Source organism: Parasteatoda tepidariorum, chromosome 5, assembly GCF_982258835.1.
Source record: "Parasteatoda tepidariorum strain Cologne lab strain chromosome 5, Ptep-v5.0, whole genome shotgun sequence".
In the NCBI taxonomy this organism is placed as follows: Eukaryota; Metazoa; Arthropoda; class Arachnida; order Araneae; family Theridiidae; genus Parasteatoda; species Parasteatoda tepidariorum.
Window position 1 is genome coordinate 13,826,238 of NC_141759.1, and position 24,144 is coordinate 13,850,381.

The 24,144-nt window shown below is 32.6% G+C and overlaps 2 protein-coding genes and 1 long non-coding RNA gene across 3 annotated transcripts in view; 2 read left to right on the top strand and 1 right to left on the bottom strand.

Annotated features, from left to right (window-relative positions):
* LOC147808582 (cytochrome P450 6B6-like) overlaps window positions 1–12,610 on the top strand; it is a 188,368-nt gene extending 175,758 nt beyond the window's left edge. Inside the window, exon 2 of one of the 2 annotated variants that reach the window (XM_087163436.1) lies at window positions 12,416–12,610. In XM_087163436.1, the coding sequence (XP_087019562.1) occupies window positions 12,416–12,560 (145 nt within the window). In that variant the 3' untranslated portion in view covers window positions 12,561–12,610. The remainder of the gene's footprint in view (window positions 1–12,415) is intronic. The other variant, XM_087163435.1, reaches the window with a different exon arrangement.
* LOC139426392 (cytochrome P450 3A19-like) overlaps window positions 1–24,144 on the bottom strand; it is a 251,399-nt gene that overhangs the window by 157,327 nt on the left and 69,928 nt on the right.
* The window catches only part of LOC147808583 (uncharacterized), a 305,187-nt gene that overhangs the window by 66,255 nt on the left and 214,788 nt on the right, over window positions 1–24,144 (top strand). The gene's annotated exons all lie outside the window — the stretch shown is intronic.

Consider the following 24,144-nt stretch of genomic DNA (forward strand, 5'->3'; position numbering starts at 1 on the left):
CTCACGGTTTCACATATATATATATTTTCAATATATATGTAACTCAACATAAAAGATTTGAGGCATTCAAACTGTGGTTTATCTATGATATTCTACACGCACAATACAAACCAAATTAAAGCTTTATTTGTACTAAAAACGCGTACTCAATAAAAAGTGTCCACCATATGATTGTGAAGAAACCAAAACAATTATATGATTTCTGAGCAGGTAGCATTTGCATTAGATACCAACGAGTCAAGTTCAATGCATTGAATTTTACCGCTGACACTAAGAATAAATTCTCATTATGTACTCATTACATCTACCAGCAAAAGTTTTCACTTGCGGATGTAATATTTAAATTCTCCACATCTAAGAAAATATCAGATACAATTTGGAAGAATAAAATACATGTTAATTATAATTAGAATTTTGGTGCGGTAGATAAACAAATTTCGTTTTCCTTTTCTATAATCTGAAGTAAATTCCAACAAAAAGCAAATAAATAAAAGAATGGTAACCATTTCGTTATCAATATATTTGTAAGTATATATACTTTATCAGCTAACCATTATCAATACATCTGTGAGAGAATAATAATATTAGTGAAAACAAAAATTTTCCAAAGCATACTAAGCACTATAGGTAAAACGCTAAAATTTTATGTGTTTTGCAATTTTTATACAATGATAAATCAGAGACAGCGTAAAAGCATCAAAAAATGTTCATTATTCTTAATATTAAAAACTATTGATAACTCCATAGCATGATTTTCAATCTCATTTAAGTGTTATCGACAATGCCGGTATTGCAAGCCATGGTGGCTCTGGGGATAGCGCTCTAACTTTTCAATGAAGTTACCTGGATTCCAGTAATATCTAGTGGATACGAATTTCGCACCCTGCTCGCAACGACCACAGTTCAGACGTTAAATATCCTTAGTGATAGACGGATCATGGGTAGAAGTCCCTTTGCCACTAGGCTAACCGTGGGTTGTTTTCCTCTCCATGTGTAACGCAAATGCGGCTTAGTTTGATCCAAAGTCCTCCACAAAGGCAAATTTTTCCCAATAAGCTCAAGCTCTCCTCCAGCTCAAAGAAAAAAAATTTCTTTGCTCAATCAATAACTATTTTCAATTGGTTATTAATAATGATAGCCGTTTAGAAAAATTGTCAGTTTATAGGAATTCCGGAAATCAGTGTAAGGAATACCGTGCAATGAATTATACACCTCTGGGGTTATTATCAAGTAAGATACAGTTATTATTATTATATCATATAGTGATTACTAAACTTTTATGCCTTTTATATTAAAGAAAAGAAAATAGGATCGCACTCATTGCACCAAGATATTAATTTCAACTAGTACTAATTTTTTTTCTTTATTTATAAAAAATTTGGTACCTGGGCAGCGCAGAAGGCCTACATTCCATACATCATGAAATAGTATAAAAAGTTAAAATAAAAGACAGTTCGAGTTCAGTAGTCTATGGGGTGGCTGTTACAGAACTAGTACTAATATATATATATATATATATATATATATATATATATATAAACACTGGTGGTTCTTGACTTCCACTAGCGAATGTTGACAATCGCATTGTCGCTTTGGAAAAATGTACAAAATATATACTAATTCTAGTTTAGTGCCACTGTCCTTTATGCGTTTGCTTGGTATACCCTACACTTTTTTTAAAGGTTCAGTGCCACTACTCGGCATACATTAGCCCGATATGCCTTACATATTTTTAAGGTCAAGTGCCACTGCCCAGTATGTATTTAACCAGTACTGCGAACAGTGATGTTTCACCTTATCTATTTCAACCAGAAATTCAAATATCTGAAAATATCAACGAATAAATTAATATCAAACCAGATATAAATATTCCGGACATTCACCAGATCGACTATGTGATCGTTGAACTTCACTGGTGAACGTCGACATTCTCTTGATTTCGGTTCTTTACGATAACATACATATATAGTTGTGGTTCCTTAGCTGTTTTTCCAGGTTTTTATTTTCCTGTTTTTCGGTGGTTAACTTATGTGTTCTATTTCAAATAACTTGTTTTCCTCAAGAAATCTGCTAAGTTGAAATGAAATTAACGGAGGGAGGGAAAAAATAGTTTTACATGCATATAGTCATAACAACGTAAAATATCTTTTTGCGTGCATTTAAAAAAATATATATATATTAAATGTTTTTTTCGAGGGCTTTCGGAAGATGAGCTTGTTGCACAGTGTGTCTTATTTTATATTGTTGCTCATGAAACTACGGCATCAACACTAGCTTATGCCCTGGTTTTGAACCAACAATGCCAAGACAAATTAATTGCTGAAATGGATGAACCATATGAAAAGCATGTGAGTGTGAGTATAATATAGTATGAGTAAATATCGATAAACTAAAATAAAATAAAATCTATACCAAATGATTGCCTTTCATACAATAAATTATAAAATACCGAAAATCGTAATTGCCAACTTTTACTCTCATTAAAGAAGATTTAATCTCTCGAAGAAGTGTAAATGCGTCACTATCCATAAAATAAATTATGATGGGGTAACGACTTTAAACTAACGTCAGAATAATGTTGCATAATTTTGTAGCAATTTAAAAACACTCTTCCCGCGGGCCTTGTAAATTTTAAGAAATTAAACAAATATCAACAATTTAATTTCTAAGTATCAACCACTAAAAATTATTTTCCGAAAAAAGTATATATAATGTAAGAAAGTATACATGCGAAAGGAATTGCAAGAACTTTTAAAAAATCAAGAAGTGCTTCAACTGCTTCAGAGGATTATGGGGGAAGCCACTCTTGCACAGTAACATCTTTTTTGACTTGATTTTAACTTCTATTTGAACTCTTATTACTATTCAGAACTCTAATTTTCCATACAGATTATTAAAATAAATACTGCATACTGCCCTTTCAAATTAAAGTTGATCATACTAGATGGCGCCACTAAGGCTTGACAAAATTTATGTAAAACCTTCACGCCTATGAATCACGACTTTTGTATATATATACAATCATCATTTATTCATGTTCATATTCAATTTTCTGTACATATTTATGGCAATTAATGTAAATATCGCTGTTAAAGTTGTAATGTTTTCTAATCAAGGTCATATTTTCTGTACATTTTTTCATGGCAATTACTGTAAATATCTCTGTTCAAGTTTGTATTTGTTTGCTACCACAACGACTGCTTATATTCAAAATGTTTTTAACTCATTTTTGTAGTTTCATGATGAATGGGATAGGGGCCGCTGCGCGGCCCAGGTGCCCAGCTGTTTTTAAATAAAGTAAGTAAAGTACATGCGAAAGTTAAAGCCCCTAGTGGGGCTGATGCTAAGAAAACCATCGCATATGAGTATTCCATCTTTTAAACCACATATTGACAAAATGATTAAATTATATGAATATTAAATGAATTATATATTAAATGAGTAAATTAAATTATTCAATATCTTCCAGAATTAAAATTAATTTAATACCATTAATAAAATTTTTCAAGGACCGCGGGAATCCTGAATAAGATTACAGTAAGAATTAAATATCAACTTTTAAATCCTTATTCTGCAGTGGTGGGAAAAATGATTTTAATTTATTCTTGGGTGATTTAAAACATTTTTCAGGGATTAAAAATATTAATATTGTTTACTTATTTGTAAAATTTAACACTTTTTATGCCTTATATGAAAATTGAGTACGGACTTACAAATGTCCTATTATTTCTGTTAAACATGGATGGTTATGAATTTAGTTAGTAAACTCTATTATTTGCTGATAAATCAAAATTGCTATACTTTTATGAGTAAAAACTTTATCTAGCTAAAATAGTGACCCCTTGTGATGTTGCTGCATCACACATGCGCTGTTTTTCTACTCAATAGTTTTTTCAGTTTTCGTTCGTTTAACCACAATAGCCTTTCCCTAATTTAACTTGATCAACTAATTTTTCTTATCGATTATCCCCACCCTAACTTTAACCGTATTTCACTTTGCTCTTTTCCGCGTGCCTTCTTGGCTGCAGTCGAGGAAGCCACGGTGAGAGAGAAGCATCGCTCTCGTTTTTTTTATAGCTTCAAGGCTCTTGCCTTACTGCTCAGCAATTGTCCCTTTTTACAAGAAATAACTATGGAGATTCATTAAGTCAAAATTTAACAAAATAATTTCAAGACACTATCACGTTCCATTAATATAAAACGATGAAGTTTGACACGTGTTCCTGATGTGGTGCGATTTCTACAGCCCAAGTGTGCATGCGGCACGACTCAGATAATTTTTTGATTTTATAAGAACTGGAATCCATCTTCATTCAAAATGAAAATTATCTTTTTCGTCTAAGATGTGAGTTTTTTTCCCACGAGATCCCGTATGAGTTAACACCACCTGTCCGGAGCCACCTGCATCTAAGAACCAGTGATGAGAAGTAGAAATAAAGTTTCTTAAAATTTCCTGAAAGAACTCTCTTAAATGTTTCAAATCCAAGTTGCACCATTAGACCACACGATCCTGGAGATCCTTCTGAAACGAAGGATCAGGTAAATTCATTTGAACACTGTTTTTAAATATACGATCACATTTTATGTTTTCACTTTTATATTATACATTGCCATTAGTGCCTTAAATGCTTCCTATTATGATATTAATAACTTAATTTAAGCCCCCTGAAACTTCTCAACATGTCAAAAAGTTTCTTGGTGTTTGTGGTTTTTACCGCCACCTGATTCCCAATTATGCTCAACTAGTGTGCTAATTCAATTAACCCTTAAAAACTCAAAATTTCAGTGGAGAGAAGACCATCAAAATGCCTTTAATCAATTACAAAATATCTTTTTCTCTGAGCCTTTTTTGTACATCTTCCCCGATGGGATAAGCAGTTCATCCTTAATACTGATGCCAGTAGTACTGCTATTTCAGGTGTTTTAATGCAGGAATTTGATGGTCAACTTAAACCCATATCTTACATTAGTAAAGGTTTATCCCAATCAGAACGTAATTATCCCCCCATAAAACTTGAGCTATATGCTATTTATAGATCAGTAATGGCATTTAAACACTATTTGGCATATAAAAAGTTTACTATCCTCACTGATTCCAAACCATTGATTCACTATAAAAAGGTAACATCCCCTGCTGATATTATTACTCGTTGGCTTCTACAGCTGTCAGAATTCACATATGAAGTAAAATATATAGCTGGTCCAAAGAATCAATTACCCGATTACTTTAGTAGAAGTCAAGACCCTGACCATTACACCCCTGCTCTTGATCCACTCTCAGAGAATGAGTTAATTTTACCTTTTGTTGATACTAATGTTGATGACCAAATTGTAAATTCTATTCAAAACATTGACCCTCAAAATGAAATCTCTATAACCACTTTCTTTAAATAACCACTTTTTTTATAACCACTTTCTTTCTCTTTCATAGTCACATAAATAATAATGAAAAAAAAAGCTGAAATTTATGTGACTATTTTAACACAATTATGTAGATTAAGTAACGAATGTATGTACAAATGCATTTGACAATTAATTTTTGATAATTAATTTTGGTAATCTTGCAGTTATAATATTCTGCATTTAATGATATTTTGCATGTGATATGGAACTCAGGTTTTATGTATAGCCAAGAACTACACATTGCTTGTATTTGATAATTTTGTTGCTATGTTGCTATTGTCAACAATACTGTCTTTTGTATTCTTTGTTTTGGCAGGTTCAAAGGATGTTGTTGGCTCCTCGTGGTCCTCACTCACTTTAAGTAATTGGTTTTATCAATCGATTTTAATTTTAACATGTCAGGTAAGTTTTTTTTCTCTTCCTAAGGAGGATAGTGTGATGTTGCTACATCACACGTGCGTTGTTTTTCAACTCCTCAATAGTTTTTTCAGTTTTCGTTCGTTGAACCGCAATAGCCTTTCCCTACTTTAACTTGATCAACTAATTTTTCTTATCGATTATCCCCACCCTAACTTTAACTGTATTTCACTTTGCTCTTTTCCGCGTGCCTACTTGGCGGCAGTCGAGGAAGCCACCGTGAGAGAGAAGCATCGCTCTCGTTTTTTTTTATAGCTTCAAGGCTCTTGCCTTTCTGCTCAGCAATTGTCCCCGCACCTCAGAACTACCCAATCCCCCCCTCTGCAGGCTTCTCCCCCTTTTCTTAAAGAGATGTTTGAGAGAGTGATTTGAGAGAAAAACTGGAATTTCATCTAGATAGGCAAGAGAGGTATTGTTTCTGATGTATTTTGAACGCTTACTCAAAATTAATACTATGCAAATTCTGCCCATTGAAATTCATAGTCTGACACTTTTGAATCGTATAGTAACTAATAGACAATGAATTAGCTCCAAGAACAGAGCTGCCAACAACAGCACTTTCATTTGGAGATTTTTTTAGTGGTAGCGAAACAGCCAATTTGGAAGTCTTAGACAATTATAATATTTGAAGTGACTGTATTATAAGATTAAAAAGCAGTCAGAAACATTAAAAAAAATTGCCTTAGGAGTTTGACAAATGTGTTAACATTTTGCATTAAAAAAACACTGCAAAGGTACATTTCAAAATTATCTTTATTGTAGAAATCCTTGATTAATGATTTGCTACTCAAAATAAAAGATTGAAGACCTTCTAATTGGGTGTTAATCCATTATATTCTACACACACAAATCGAAGTTATGCTTTATTTGTATTAAAGACGCGTTCTCACAAAAAATTGTCCACATACAATTTTAAAGAAACCTACACAATTTTTCTATTTCAGCGCAGGTAGCATTTGAATTACATGCCGACGAGTCTAATTCTATGCGTTGAATTTCACCGCTGACTAGGAATAAATTCTCATAATGTACTCATTACATCTACCAGCTGAAGTTTTCACTGGCGGCTGTGTTATTTAATTGATCGATAGATTCAAGTAAATTGGATGGCATGTGGTTGATTAAAATTTTTATTAAATATAATTAATATTTTGTAGTGGTAGATAATGAAATTTCGTTTCCATTTTCTAATGCTTCAATGTAAGCGTTTGATCGAGGTACCTGCCTTGCGCCACTAGCCTATTCATCTGAGATTAAATTGCCAAATTCAATGGGCGAATGTGGTCGAATGACTAACATACAGAACAGTAAAATGTGAGATATATGCAAAAGAAAAATATTGGAATAATAATTGATCAGATACAAGTGCGATTACAAGAAATCTGAGTAACATAAAAATTTGAAAGTTTAGGCTTAGGTAGTTTTTGAAGTAGCAGTATTATAGTAACATTAGAAAGTAGTCACATTTGTTAAGAATTTTACCTAAAGAGAAAAACCACAATTGTATCAGGTATCAGCAGGTCTGTAATAGTAGAACAACATTTATTATTACAAGCATTGATGATGACAACACTCTTGGTAGAACAGGAGTGTGCCATTTAAAAATTAAATGGGCAGGGAATGTTTGTCATGATATTTCATCTAGTGAGAGAATTGACATTTTTATGAGTCTTATTGAATAAATTATTTAAAAATTATTTTTTTACTGAGTATTATCTTTCAGTTAACGAGGTTTACATTAGAGTGCAAATTTTTTGTTGTTGCTCTTTTAAATATTTCTAGAGAAATAATAAATCCGCAAAAAGTTATGATAACAACTTCTGACTGCTCTCCCGCCTAAACTATGGGAATCATGATTTGTAGATTGCGACTGCTTCCTGTTATTTTAGATTTAAGAATCAGAATCCAGTGAAAAAAAGTTTATTCAGTGAATGTTTGTGAAACTGATTTCGGAACTTAAAATATCACCTGCACAAATTACTTAGCATAGCCAGAACCTCGAACTACCAGTATAATAAATAAATTTATATTTAACTTTGCACGAGCCTTGTTCTGAATTTATATAAATGAATTTCTTTTTACAAATATCTCATACTTAATGCAAAGTTGTAATATAACTTTCTTTGATATACTGGTTGCTAAAAAATAAATATTTATGATAATATTTATAAAATTTATCATAAGCGGTTAACCGGTTTGTTCTTGCTTATGTCCGTGTATCATTTGGTTAATATTGTAGTAGGAAGTATATACAAAATCTCCTGAATAAAAACCCATTACTTGTATGTTTAAATATAAAAGTTAAAAATACTTGTGCAAAACATGCAATTATTAAAACACTACGGAGCATCTAATAATTTGGTTTAATTATTATATACAAATATAATACTTAATATAATAATTATTTCAAATTTATATAATATATCGTCTAAATTCATCGATTCATCGAATTTTTATTATATATCGTCTAATTTAATCAAATGATGCACGAACGCTGGTTGCAAGTGCAAACCAGAGTAAAAACAATAAAGCTGTACAGTATCACATGATAATTAAGATTTTACATGAAATCTGATAGTGCGTCTAATAATTTGTTCAGGGATTGCATTAAGGTTTATATTAAACATTAATATATACCTTAATAATTTAACAACCACCTTCGGTGCTCATATTTAGTAGAATTTCAAAACAATCTTTAACAATATATAAACTTTAATGATATCCAAGTCTAACGAAAAGCACAACTAGGTTAATTGAATATTCTAATTCTTCAACCCGTTTTCCAATCCTAACAAGTAAATTAGTTTTAAACAATGCATTAGCCAAATATTTTCTCCGTTTAGCCGTTACCCACGACTTTTACCTCGCGAAAGTACTTTGATTTCAGTTTTAACAAGTTTCAAGCCATGACCGCAATATTACCGCAAGCGTTGGTGGCGCCCAACGTGTTAAACATGCAGGGATTGATCTTTAATTTTGACCATGCATCTTTGAATTAGCGATAGAGTTTGCGATAAACAATATTACATTTTATCTAATAAAATATCTGATTCTAAATCTGGTAACCAGGCCTGAAAGCGAGACGGAAAAGAGGAAATACTGGAAAATTCCATTGAAATTTAACACTGTTCCATGAAAATTGATTTTTGTCAAATGAGAGTAGATTTCACACTCTTACGTTTCATTCCGTGTGCCCCCGTACGTATAATTAGAAGAAATTGCGCCTGAAGTGCGCATGCTTCAATTCCAGTAAAATACAGTTGTGTCCGGGAAAAAGTAACAAACTAACGTGAATGAAAAATAGATTTTTTAAAAATTCCTTAATTTAACAACGCTATAGTTGTGGAATATTATCTTAACTTTGACCACACATCCAAAACAAACATTTACAATGGAACGTGGATATTAACCCTTTCGCGCCGACTGTCACAAATACGTGACAGCAAAAAACCGTATCAATCAGGGTAAGAAGATAAAACTGGTAATCAAAGTATTTCTTTAGCAGTTTATTTGTGAGCGGAGTTATAATTTTTTGATTTATTTAATTCACCATTACTTTGTTCAAAATAAAACTATTTAGTTATACTTTGAATTAACATTGATTATATATATGATTAAACTAACAATAATTAAAATAAAAGCAAAGTAAGTCTGTCAAATTAGTAATGACTACATTTAAGTTACCGTTTTTTATTTAATTGCAACTTGATTCTGATTTTGTACGAATGCTTTTCTGAATCACCCGTCCCCAAGGGGTTAAGGAAGTTAAACTTTTTCCAACTAAATCGTATAATTAAAGTAAATATATTCTCTAATTTCAAATAACCAAAAATATGTAGTTTATCAAGGACCTATTATAGTTCGACGACCAAAACTTTAAACAGAAGCATATAATTTTTTTTAAAAATTAAATCAACCGATTGTTTTAACATCAAAAGATTCCTTTCAGCATTTTGTAATAACGAATCCTTCATTTTCATTTTGTGCTCGCGTTTTTCTTGATCTATTGGTGACACGGACATTATGTTAAATTGAAGGTAGGTTTTAATAAAATTTAAAAAAAGAACAATTTTTAACAGAAGTGGGCAGAGTGCTTGCAGCTTTGTAAAACCAAGTCAACACTACGGAACGGTTAGTAAGATTTCAAAAAAAGCGTTCTTCAAATCTTACGCATGGAAGCGTACGAAACATAACGTAAATTTCCTAAGTCTGCCTAATGTCTTCAAAATCTGTAGCAAAAGAGCAAAACGGTTTTTCCATTTGAAATCAGCATAACAAACTACTTTATAAAAGGTAAACGCCATAGCTGATATCTTAATCTTATTTATCAGTGTAAGCTTCTTATAATGTCACTTGCATCCCTCATCCTTTTAGAACATGATTATCGAATTCCATTTTACTTGTTTGCATGTTCATGGTTTCATCTCCGCAAAAGCATTTTCAGTGCGCCTATTTACCATTTGGCGAAGGACCAAGAAACTGTTTGGGGATGAGATTCGCTCTGATAGAAATCAAATTATGTACTGCAAATATATTGCATCATTACAGAATCAAAACTCTGTCTAAACTCTGTATAAATGTCTAAAATGCCACCTTGCTTTTTTTCTAAACTACAAATTACTATAGTTTTAACTACTCTAAATTTGTGCTAACTTAACCTTGTTTTGTGTTTAAATTTAAAGATAATTTCATTGTTTTGTATAAAGGTATAAAATGCCACCTTGCTTTTCTTTTGAAAAACTTATACATTATTATAGTTTTAACTTATCTAAATTTGTACCAATTTTACAATCTTTTGTTTTTAAATTTAGAGATGATTTCATTGTTTTGTATAAATGTCTAAAATGCCACCTTGCTTTTTTTCCAAACTACAAATTACTATAGTTTTAACTTATCTAAATTTGCGCTAATTTGACCATGTTTTGCTTTTTAAATTTAAAGATAATTTCGTTCGTTTGTATAAAAGTATGAAATGCCACATTGCTGAAATGCTTTTGCATGAAATGCTTTTGAATTATAGTTTAAAATCAAATTGGCATTTCATACTCTCATATTCAAACTGATTTCATTCAAATATTCATACTCCTGTTCAAGAAACGAGAGTTAACATTTCTTCGATAACTTATAAAGCATCTTGAGGCAATTATTAGGTCTACAATAAGGTTATATTCACGAAAGCACGAGCCTCATTTTACAGAATGTTGTGGAGTATTTAACTCAATAGTAATGTTGTAGCTTGAAGAGCATATATAGCGGAAAAAAGTATGTGCATACATGTTTAAACTTAAAAGGAAGCTATCCAACAAAACTTAACGGTACATCTGATACATACATAGTGAGGGGTACAAATTGTCTTTCACTTAAATATCCTTGTAAAATTAGGCACATTCCTTCTCTGCCAGAATTTTCCATTTAACCTAACCCTTTTCAATTTAACCCGACCATAATAATTACATTGAGAAACAAATTTATTGTTGCATTTATATATAAGTACTTGATCTTACTTAATTTGGGGTTCCATTTCAATAGGAATCCCGCGTTTGCCGGTTTGTCATTAGGCATTTCATTGAATGCTTGGTAGTAGTGCATAAAATATTATTTGGAACTAATATCATAATAATCATTTGGCACTCTGTCGGTCATTTTTAGCCATTCTATACAAAGGTATAAAAGCCAGATTTCATATATTGAATAAAAAAAAGTATAAAGCATTACTGCAAAAATGTCAGGACATGGAAGTTGAGGGTCGACAATGTATCCTTAGTGGTCAACTGTCATTGTAAAAAGCCTCCGCTGAGAATTGAACCGCATATCTCCGCAATCTTAGCAAACCACTGATCCCTCGCGGCTTCATGTATATATTTTCAATATATATATGAAACTCAACATAAAAGATTTAAGGCATTCTAACTGTGGTTTATCTATGATATTCTACACGCAAATTAATGCTTTATTTGTACTAAAAACGCGTTCTCAATTAAAAGTGTCCACCTTATGATTGCGAAGAAACCAAAACAATTATATGATTTCTGAGCAGGTAGCATTTGCATTAGATACCAACAAGTCAAGTTCTATGCATTTAATTTTATCGCTGACTAAGATTAAATTCTCAATACGTACTCATTACATCTGCCATCAAAAGTTTTCACTGGCGGATGTATTTTTTATATCTAATTCTAAACTTACAAACGGTAACTGAAATTACAAAGATTAAAATATATCTTAATTATAATTAATATTTTGGTGCGGTAGATAGACAAATTTCGTTTGCCTTTTTTATAATTTGAAGTAAATTCCAATAAAAACCAAATGAATAAAAGAATTGTAACCATTTCGCTTTCAATATATTTGTAAGTACATATCAATCTACTTTATCAGCTAACCATTATCAATACATTTGTGAGAGAATAATAAGATTAGTGAAAATAAAAAATTTCCAGAACTTACTAAGGTAAAACAATAAAATTTTATGTGTTTTGAAATTATTTTGAAGTGATAAATCAGAGACAACGCAAAAGGATCAAAAATTGTGAAAGATTAATATTAAAATATTCCATTTAGATTGAATTTATTTTTTATTCATTTATTTGTTTAGGTCAGGTAGAGTAGCAACTGCAGATTACAAATTAGGAGACACAGGGATAGTGGTGACAAAGGGGACGATTATACTTATTCCACCTTACGCAATGCATTATGATGAATATTTTCAAAATCCTGAAATATTTAATCCCGAGAGGTGAAACGTGGATCATAATTTTCTTGATGGCGAATGCTATGCTATGCTTTGAAAATGTAAATAATCGGAATTGTGGTTACCATTCGTGGAACAGTAAATTATGTAGGTTGCAAATTTGAGTCTGGCAACGAACTCACACAGTGTATTCTTATTGAAGAAATAAATTCATGTAGGTGTACAAGTAGTGCTGTTTACCTATGCTATTTTCCAGTGCTCTTTTTCCTTGCTTTTCTTTTCGCTTTTTTAGGTGGTTCTGGCGAAAATTATTCCTTTGGAAAACATTTCGCAAGTTCCTTGTATGTATGGCGAAAATGTGTAGTTGTTGCACCTCGTTTAACCCCTTGGGGACGGGTGATTCAGAAAAGCATTCGTACAAAATCAGAATCAAGTTGCAATTAAATAAAAAACGGTAACTTAAATGTAGTCGTTACTAATTTGACAGACTTACTTTGCTTTTATTTTAATTATTGTTAGTTTAATCATATATATAATCAATGTTAATTCAAAGTATAACTAAATAGTTTTATTTTGAACAAAGTAATGGTGAATTAAATAAATCAAAAAATTATAACTCCGCCCACAAATAAACTGCTAAAGAAATACTTTGATTACCAGTTTTATCTTCTTACCCTGATTGATACGGTTTTTTGCTGTCACGTATTTGTGACAGTCGGCGCGAAAGGGTTAAGTAAGTTCCATGGAAATTGAATACTGTTCCATGAAAATAGAGTTTTTTAAAAAGGAGTAGATTTCACACTCTTACGTTTCATTCCGTATGCCGCCGTACGTATGATTTGAAGTAATTGCTCCTGAAGTGGTCAGGCTTCAATTCTGGTAAAATACAGTTGCGTCCGTAAAAAAGTATCAAATTTACGTGAGTGAAAAAGAGATTTTTAAAAATGTCTCAATTTAATCACTCTATTGTTGTGGAATATTATCTCTCTTCGATCACACATCCAAGGCGAACATTTACGTGGATATTATAGAAGTTAAACTTCATATTACTAAAGTGTATAATTAAAGTAAATATATTATCTAATTTTAGATAACCAAAAATATTTAGTTTCTCAAGGACCTATTATAATTCGATGACAAAAACTTTAAACAGAAGCATATAATTTTTTTTAAAATTAAATCAACCGATTGTTGTAACATCAAAAGATTCATTTCAGTATTTTGTAATAACGAATCCTTCATTTTCATTTTGTGCTCGCGTTCTCCTTGATCTATTGGTAACACGGACAATATGCTAAATTGAAGATAGGTTTAAAGAAATTTAAAAAAAAAAACAATTTTTAACAGAAATGGGCAGAGTGCTTGTAGCTTTTAATAACCAAGTCAACACTACGGCAAGGTTAGTAAGATTTCAAAAAAAGCTTGCTCCAAATCTTACGGATGGAAGCTTGCGGAATACAACGTAAATTTCTAAAGTCTGCCTAATGTCTTCAAAACCTGTAGCAAAAGAGCAAAACGGATTTTCCATTTCAAATCAGCATTGCAAGCTACTTTATGAAAGGTAAACGCAATAGCTGATATCTTAATCTTATTTATCAGTGTAAGCTTCTTAAATTGTCACTCTTTTATCCTTCATCCTTTTAGAACATGATTATCGAATTCCATTTTACTTGTTTCCATATTCATGGTTTCATCTCCGCAAAAGTATCCTCAGTACGCTTATTTACCATTCGGTGAAGGACCAAAAAACAGTTTGTGAACGAGATTCGTTCTGATGGAGATCAAATTATGTATGGCAAACATATTGCATCATTACAGAATCAAAACACATTCTACAACAAAAGTAAATAACCTTTAAATTTACTAATTTATTCTTATAGATTGTAAAAGAAGTATTCAAGGTAGTGACCTTTTTTTCGTAGGTACAGTTAGAGTACAGGAGATTCACGCTTTTTCTCTGTGCAAAGTAATTACCTCTTGGTTTAGAAAAAAACATTAATTTACCACAGCAAAAAATTTCTAAAAATGTATCGGAAGTTACGTGACGCAATGTTACTTGGAAGTTATAAAATGTAGTATTTTGAAAGGGAACGTATTTCAAAAATTTCCTTCATTGTAGAAGCTCTTTATTTAATAATTAATTTGGGGATTTTTTTGAACTTATTTTTCTGTGACTCCCAGCAAATAGATCACAAAATTTCCAAGAACGTTGCAGCTTACTTTAACTCTTTCATTTGGAAAATTTTAGCAGTGGTAGCAGCTAAAATTTTGTATAGTGGAAAATTATATGTTTGCGTAGTATTTGACTTGATAGTGGCACTCACAGGAAGCCAGGGCTTGCAAATTGTTTGTTTTAAAAACAACACTGCAAAGGTATATATCAAGGATTACTTTTATTGTAGAAATTTTTTTTACGGAAAAAAAAAAATTAAATTTTTTGGAAACGTATTTTGTATTCTTTTGAATGGTATACTTATAAATGGATCATAAATTACTAAACAGCACTAACAACAGCACTTTCATTTGGAGATTTTTTCAGTTGCAGCGAAACAGCCAATTTGGAAGTCTTAGACTATTATACACTGCTGGACAATTGCTAAGGACGGATCACAAATTGCAATGTAGCATAACATTAAGCGAGACATGAGACCTAGTAGGATAAAATATAGTTGCCACACTGTTCAGACATTAGAATAAAGAACATTCATTGTTCTGGAAAGTACAAAAGCTATGAAACATCTAAAAGAAAAAAAATTTTCATTTGATGCTGCGTACGGAATAATGGAACAATGCATTTAAATGTCAGCAGGCAACTTGAAGAAAGGTGTCAGTACGGGATATGTCCACCCTGGAGTGTGATGCAACATTCTACAGGTCGTATCATACTTTGCACAATATTATCCAGCAGCTGTTGAGGCAATTTATCCCATTCCTTTGTCAGTGCACGGATGATGGTGTTCTTGTTTGTCGGAGGATAGTTTCGACCAGCAAGTTGCCTCCCCAAAGCATCTCAAACATTTTCAATGGGGTTTAGATCTGGAGAACGTGATGGCCATACAAGGCGCTGAATACCCTCGCTGTCTAAACAATCCTGAACAGCGAGTGTTCGATGACATGTTGCGTTGTCGCCCATAAAAACAAATTTATCACCGACAGCACCACGGAAAAGACGAAAATGAGGAAGTAGAACTTCATCAAAGTATCGTTGGCCCGTTATAGTCCCATTCGCAACCACATGTAGGCGCGTGCGGTCATTGATCATGATGCCGGCCCACACCATGACACTGCATGTCGGATATCGGTCCCTTTCCTGAATATTTTCTGGACCATAACCAGTACCACTCTCGCGCCAGATCAGTTGGCGTCTACAATTTGATGACAGACTGAACCTACTCTCATTTGAAAAGAGTACGCATGTCCAGTCCTGTTCAGTCCAATTGTGATGCTCACAACACCATTGCAAACGTGCAGTACGGTGCTGTCTGGTCAATGGGACGCACACAACAGGTCTGCGGGTGTATAGTCCTCCTCCCCTCAAACGTCTGGCAACAGTTTTTCGGGAGATCTGCTTTCCTGTGGTAGCAAGAAACTGATTTGCCACCTGCTGAGTTGTGGTGTGCCTGTTCCTTTTTACTGATAGGACGATGTATCTGTCTTCAGCAAGCGTCGTACTTCTGACACGACCTTCCCCTTGCCGCCTACTACACATTCCAGTAGTTTTAAAAGATTTTCACACCCGTTAAACACCACCGTCAGCGATGTCGAACTTCCTGGCAACGTCACTTATTTTTCGCCCTTCTTCGATCTTTCCAATAACTCGGCCACGCTTAAAATCATCTAAGTGATATCGGGAAGACATGCCGAAAATTTCAAGTTCGTCAACTAAATCTTTCCTGTAAAAATTTGACTTGAAGCAACAACTCTCCACAACGCGTCAAGACCTTTAAAGCTCTTATCAGCGCTATCACGTGATGAACAAACGTGGAAAAAAATTTACATACGCATACCCCTTCTTACTATATCCCGCACTTATTCTAATTTTCCACATTTTGCTTCCTTTCATTTTGTGGTTGCTATAGATGATAGTGTTATCCGTCCTTAGCAATTGTCCAGCAGTGTAATATTTAGACTGACAGTATTATGAGATTAAGAATCAGTCAGAAACATAAAACATTTTGCCTAAGAATTTGCCAAGTCCGTTAAACATTTTGCATTTAAAAAAAATGCTGCAAAGGAACATTTCAAAATTACCTTTATTCTAGAAATTTTAGACGTATGATTCGCAACATATTGAAACTCAAAATAAAAGAGATAATGCATTTTAACTTGGGATTAATCCATGATATTCTACACACACAAATCAAAGTAATGCTTTATTTGTATTAAAGAAGCGTTGTCTCAAAAACGTGTCCACATTCGATTTCATGCCGACGAGTCCAATTCTATGCGTGGAATTTCCCCGCTGACAAAGAATAAATTCTCATAATGTACTCATGACATCTACGAGCTGAAGTTTTTCACTGGCGGATGTATTATTTTGATCTGAAATTACTTAATTGAGTTGCTAGGTTCCAAAGGATTAAAAATATAATAATTATTATTAATATTTTGTTGTGGGAGATAAGAAATGTCATTTCTCTTTTTTATTACTTTAATGTGAGCGTATTGATCGAGGTACCTGACTTGTGGCACTAGCCTATTCATCTCAGATTAAATTGCCAAATTCAACGGGCGAATGCAGTCGAATAACTTATATACGGAGCAGTAAAATGTGCGATATACACAAAAAATGATTTGAATAATAATGGGAAAGACACAAGTGCGATTACAGGAAGTCTGATTAACGGAAAAAATAAGCTATTTGGATAGTCGAAAAAAATAGATATATACAAATTTACAACGGCATAAGTAAAAACAAAACCGAAAAACTAGTATACAGAACAGAATGTTGTAGAGTATTTAACTCAATGGTAATGTTGTAGCTTAAAGAGACAGGGCATATATATCGGAAAAAAGCATGTGCTTACATATTTACACTTATAAAGAAATTGACCAACAAACTTAAATGGTACATCTGATTCAAGCATATTAAAGTGTACAAATGCTTTTTCACTTATTATGCTTGTTAAATTGGGCGCACTCCTTCGTTACCAGAACTTTCCGTTGAAACTAATTCTTTTCAATTTTACTGAACCATTACTATTACATTGGAAACAAATTTATTGTTGCATTTACATACAAGTACTTGATATTACCTAATTCGGGGTTCTATTTCACAAAGAATTATACTTCCCGAGTTTGTTGGTTTGTCATTCCATTGAACGCTTGGTAGTTGAACATAAAATATCATTTAGAACTAATATCCTAATAATCATTTTAGCTTTGTAGGTCAATTTTAAGCATTTTATATAAAGCTATAAAAATCCACATTTCATATCTTGGTAAAAAAAACAGCATTGCTACAAAAATATCAGGACATACAGGTTGAGGGTCCACAATGTCGTAGCAATGACTCCTTTGTGGTCAACTGTCATTGTGGAAAGCCGCCGCCGAGAATTGAACCGCATATCTTTGCAATGTCAGCAAACCACTGATCCCTCACGCTTCATATATATTTGCAATATATATGTTACTCAAAATAAAAGATTTAAGGCATTCAAACTGTGATTTATCTATGATAATATACACGCTCAAATCAAATTAATGCTTTATTTGTACTAAAAACGCGTTCTCACTGAAGAGAGTGTCCTCGTACAATTGTAAAGAAACCTAACAAAAATACGATTTCAGAGCAGCTAGCTTTTGGTTTATATGCAGAGTCATGTTTCAAGTGTTGAATTTTTCCGCAGAATAAAAAAAAACTCTCATTCTCTACTCATTACATCCACCAGCTGAAATTTTCACGGGAAGATGTATTATTTAATTTTAAAATTCAAATTATCACTCATTAAAGCTTAGAAGATTAAATTTTATATTAATTATAATTAATATTTTTTTGTGGTAGATAAGCAAATTCCTTTTTCCTACTCTTCAATCTAAAGTAAAATCAAGAAAAAGCTTATAAATAAAGGAAAGGTAACCATTTTGTTATCAATATATTTGTAGGTATATATCAATCAACTATATCAGCCAATAATAATTACTAATATATTTGTGAGAGAATAATAATATTAGTGAAAACAAAAACTTTTCAGATCATACTAAGCATTTGTAGGTAAAACGATAAAATTTTATGTGTTTTGCTATTATTCTGAAGTGATAAATCAGAAACAGCGTAAAAGCATCAAAAAATGAACATTATATCCTTAATATTAAAAACTATTGATAACTCCATAGCATGAATTTCTATCTTGTGTAAGTGTTATCGACAATGTCTTTATTGCAAGCCATGGTGGCTCAGGGGATAGAGCGCTAACCTTTAAATGAAGTGACCAGAATCCCAGTAACGGCTAGTCGATACAAATTTCTCATCCAGCTGGCACAAACCACAGTTCTGGCGTTAAATATCCCCAGTGGTAGTGGGATCAGTCCCTTTACCACTAGACTAACCGTGGGGTGTTTTCCTCTCTATGAGTAACGCAAAAGCGGTTTAGTTTCATCAAAAGTCCTCCACGAAGGCAAATTTCTTCCAATACTTGATCCAGGAGTTCCCTTGTCTTCTGGATTGAGTTCAAAATTGCAAGGTGTTTTAAACTTTGGTTATTAATAATGATTAGTCGTTTAGAAAATGTGTCAGTTTACGGAAATCGGCGAAAGGAATATCGTGCAATGAATCATGCATCTCTAGGGGTTATTATCGGTTAAATATAGTTAATTATTAACGTCATATAGTGATTACTATACTTTTATCCCATTATTTATATTAAAGAAAAGAAAACAGAACAGGATTCCACTCGTTGCACCGAGCAACGTGTATGCAGAGATGCCAACTGCTCCGGACACTCCAAAATAATTAAAAAAAAACGGTAAATAACTTCTGAGTAAATTTAGCAAATATTTGACTATTTTTGTATAGCATAGCATGACATAAGTACAATGAAGTGATGAATTATATAAGCCGACGAATTATTTAGAAATAGTGGTGGATAAAAATCTACTAAATTGAATTTGTTAAACAATAAATCACAATAATTTAGTAATTTTGAATAAATTTTCTGCAATTCCATAAAAGAGTATAAATTTTATAGTTCTATCTTACAGAGATGCCAACTTGCTCCGGACGGCAAATATATATTTTAAAGTGGTAGTTTATCAATTGTGATTCTTGGTTAAATAAATTCAATTTAGTAGATTTTTATCCGACTAGACCATCCAGTCCCCTCCACCTCAGAGCTCACATACCTTGAACTTTTTGCAAGGCAAAAGGCCCAGAATAAACAAAAGTGGCTGCTTCCACCTATTCACTACTGGTATAAAGCAAAAAGACCAGGACTCTCTCTATCTCTCCCTGGTGACAGGCAAACCAACACCTGCCTATCCCGACTGGCCAGTGGACACCTGAAAAGTCTAACATTTTCTGCAAATCAAAAGATCTTTCCTCTTTGCCCTAAATGCCAACAAAACCAGGCATCACCTGAGCACATCTTGATCTGTTTAGGGCTGGACTGGAACGATATTCATTCCTCTCCCATTCTGGTTTCGGATTTTCTCAATGTTAACGGATTCATTGATCTGGTCTGACCCCGTCAGACCAGATGGGAATTAGCAACAGATTTTTATCCTCCACTATTTATAAATATTTCGTAGGCTTATATAATTCACCACTTTTTAGTGATAAATAATTATGTACCTTTCAAAAAGCAAGCAAAAGTAGTCAAATATTTTCAAAATTTTCTTTGTAGTTATTACGTTTTTTTTTAATTATTTTGGCGGGTCCGGAGCAGTTGGCATCTCTGATATCATGTTATACGCTGTCAACCAGCTGTTTTTCGCGGCCTATGTGAAAGGTCAGTGTCAGCAAGCTGTGACTGACGCAGCCTAAATGTAATTTCAGTGTCAGCAAGCTGTGGCAGACGCAGCCTAAAGGTAATTTCAGTGTCAGTCACCGGTGGCTGACGCGGCCTAAATGGAAAGTCCAGCGTCGGTTACCGATGGCAGACAGGGCGCCCAACGTGTTAAACATGCAGGGATTGATCTTTAGTTTCGACCGTGTATCTGTGAATTAGTGATAGAGTTTATGATAAATAGTGTTACATTTTACCTAACAAAATATCTGATTCTAAATCTGGTAACCAGGCCTGAAAACGTGACGGAAAAGAGGGAATACTGTTAGTAGAACTATTTCAATAACGGATAATTTTCGGCCGGATTAAATTTATTCTTAGCTATAAACAAATCATTGTTGTTAATTTTTTCTTGGAGAAGTAATTCAATATATGAATTTTATCCGTCAATAAAATTTGGTAGCTGTGGATATTTTATTACTCCCGAAAAAAAGTTGAAAACGAAATTTATTTGCTACCAGTTTTCACTCTTTTCCGTCTTTATATATATATATATATATATATATATATATATATATATATATATATATATATATATATATATATATATATATATATATATATATATATATATATATATATAAAGCGACTTTTAGACCTGATCGTAACACTTTATCATAAAACTCTACTCAAGGGGATCTCCCGATTCAAAGATGATTTTCATTTCAAAACTAAAGATTGACTTCTTCAATGTCTTGATTTGTCAATACAACATACTAAAACTTCAAAGATATTTAGGACCTCCTAGAATACGACAAATTAGAATCGGTTAGTGGCGCTTCGCGCCAAACGCCGAGGTAACCCCAATATCCAGCATCCAGCACCTGCTGGTAACATTGTTATCTTCGAAATAAATATAAAATTTATATATTTTGTTAATATTATATATTAGTATTTATATATTAGTAGCGTTGACAGAGTGGCTAACAACAGCACTTTCATTTGGAGCTTTCTTCAGTGGTTGCGAAACAGCAAATATGGAAGTCTTAGACTATTACAATATTGAATTGATAGCATTTTAAGATTAAGCTTGCTTGATTTATTTAAATAAAGTGGGCCGCAAAGCGTTCATCATTAAATTTCATACAGTAAGTTAAAATACATTGATCTGGCAAACATTGTGGTAGCCATAAAAAAATCCAGTCGTTTGCTTGTGAAATAATAAAACAATAAAAAAATTCAATATGACAAATTGACGTTTTTACATAACATTAGAAATATTGATTGTAGACTTAAATTAAAAATAAAGATAAAACATGATTTGATATGTACAATAATTGATTATTGAAAAATGAAAGACATAATTGATGAGTATAGGTAAATCGTACCTTTATACACGATGAAATAACATATTTGAGGAAAATGCAGTAAATATATTTTATCAGAGAAATATTGCTCATTAAATGCAATAGAATTTTCAAAAGAATTTTACGTGCATAGGATGATAAATATATATGCATAAATTGGCTATAATATCAGAAAATAAATTTTAATGTAATTTAATATAACTTAAGTAAAAGTCAGCTGTGAAAAGTTCAGTGAATTTAACTTGAGAGTCTTGAAAATAAAAATAGAACTCACTGGGATTGAGATGTTTCCCCCGCAGAAGGGGGAGCACTTCTTCATTTTTGAGCAATTCCTGTCAATTAATCAAAGGATTAATGACACTAATCGGTAAGCAAGTTAAGGCGTCGAATTTGATGTTGCTCGAAGGCTGTTTCTGCTTATCCACCCAGTATAGTCGGCTGCATGGTTTTTGTTACAATTACAGCATTCATGAGACCTGTCGTTTTCAGCCCATTTAATTATAAGATCAAAATAAAAGTGGTGAATCGTATAAACCTACGAATTGTTTAGAAATACTGGTGGATAAAAATGTACTAAATTGAATGTTTTAAACCAAAAATCGCAATTATTAAACTACCACTTGTAAATATTTATTCACTGCACGGAGCAGGATGGCATCTCTGTGTATATAAATAAAACTATTTTTATGCGTTCTATATTGCACCTTCAAACCACTTTATTAACGATAATAATACAAAAAAAAACTTAAAATTTCCTCGAATTATGCATTTCTAATAATCTTGGCTTCGCCGGTCACCGGTGACCCCGTGATGGTACGAACAAACTCAGTGGAGGTCACCGGTGACCCCCACGGCATTCAACGTGTTAATTGCATATTAAGTAATGTATCATGAGCAAAGTTGCTAAAAATAGAACTTCCGTTTTGAAATTCGTCTAGTCAATTGCATATTCGTGTTAATTGCATATTAAGTAATGTATCATGAGCAGAGTTGCTAAAAATAGCACTTCCGTTTTGAAATTCGTTTTAGTCAGAGCCTAACTAAGGCAATCGCATATGGGGCTGTTACCGAGAGCCCACACATCAGAGGGGGCCTCCAAATCGAATAGAAAGTTCAATTTACGTTTCCTTGTCCATTGAAATTTTTTTAAACAAAATATCAGTGCAGTCAGTTTTAAGTTAGCTTCTTCATTAATCAATCGTATAAACAAAAAAAATCTATATTTCGTAAATCCATGGCTTTCCTTGGGCGGAATTCAGCTGAATTTTCCCAATTACGATGGACAAACTTGACTAATCAACAACCTGTATTTTTACATATAGCAAAATGCGAATACGGGCTTCTGATGGGCTTGATTGAGTTATCGTAATTACAAAAATTGAGCTGAATTCCGCGCTAATGTCAACAAGGAATGCAAGGATATAAATGTTTCGAAGCTGGATGACACAATTAGCAATCAGAGACCTGCATTTCGGAAGCTGCCTTCACATGATGGACTTAGAATTGTAAGAAAAACAATAAAATAGATAGGGGGGGGGGGAAACTTTATAGCTATTTTAGGTTCTAGTTAATTTCTTGTTATATATATATATAATGAGGTGAAACATATAAATACCTCCATAAAGTTCAGTTTTTGATTGCTGAAGTAGTGAAGCAGAGCTCCAAGAGAAGTTTTTTTGCCCCGGGCCCCACGTTTCTAATTAGGGCCTTATTTTTAGTGGTTGCAGTACAGCCAATTTGAAAGTTTTAGACACTTATAATATTTAAAGTGATAATATTGTAAGATTAAAAAGTAGTTAAACACATTAAGAATTTTGCCATAAGAGTTTGCCAGGTGTGTAAATCATTTTACCTTAAAAAAACTCTATTAAAGGTAAATTTTGCGGATGACCTCCATTATTTCGTACAATTACGACTGGAATAATTATGTCGATTCTCTTGAAACGTATTTTGTTTTCTTTTGAAAAGCTTATTTGTTTTATTTTTAAACGTATTTTGTATTCTTATGAAATGTATTTTATATACTTTGGAGACATATTTTGTATTCTTTTGAAACGTATCCCAACTAATAGATTACAAATTATTGTGAAGTGTACAGCTGCCAACAATAAGACTTTCAATTGGAGATTTTTGTTATTGGTTGCAGGACTATCAATTTGAAAGTTTAGACTTGGGTAGTTTTTAAAGTAGCAGTATTTTAAAATTAGGAAGTAATCAGACTTGGAAAAAGTTTGCCTTAAGAAGAAAACCGCAAATGTATAAGGTATCATCAGGTCTGTAATAGTAAAACAAGAGTTATTATTGCAAGCATTGATGATGACAA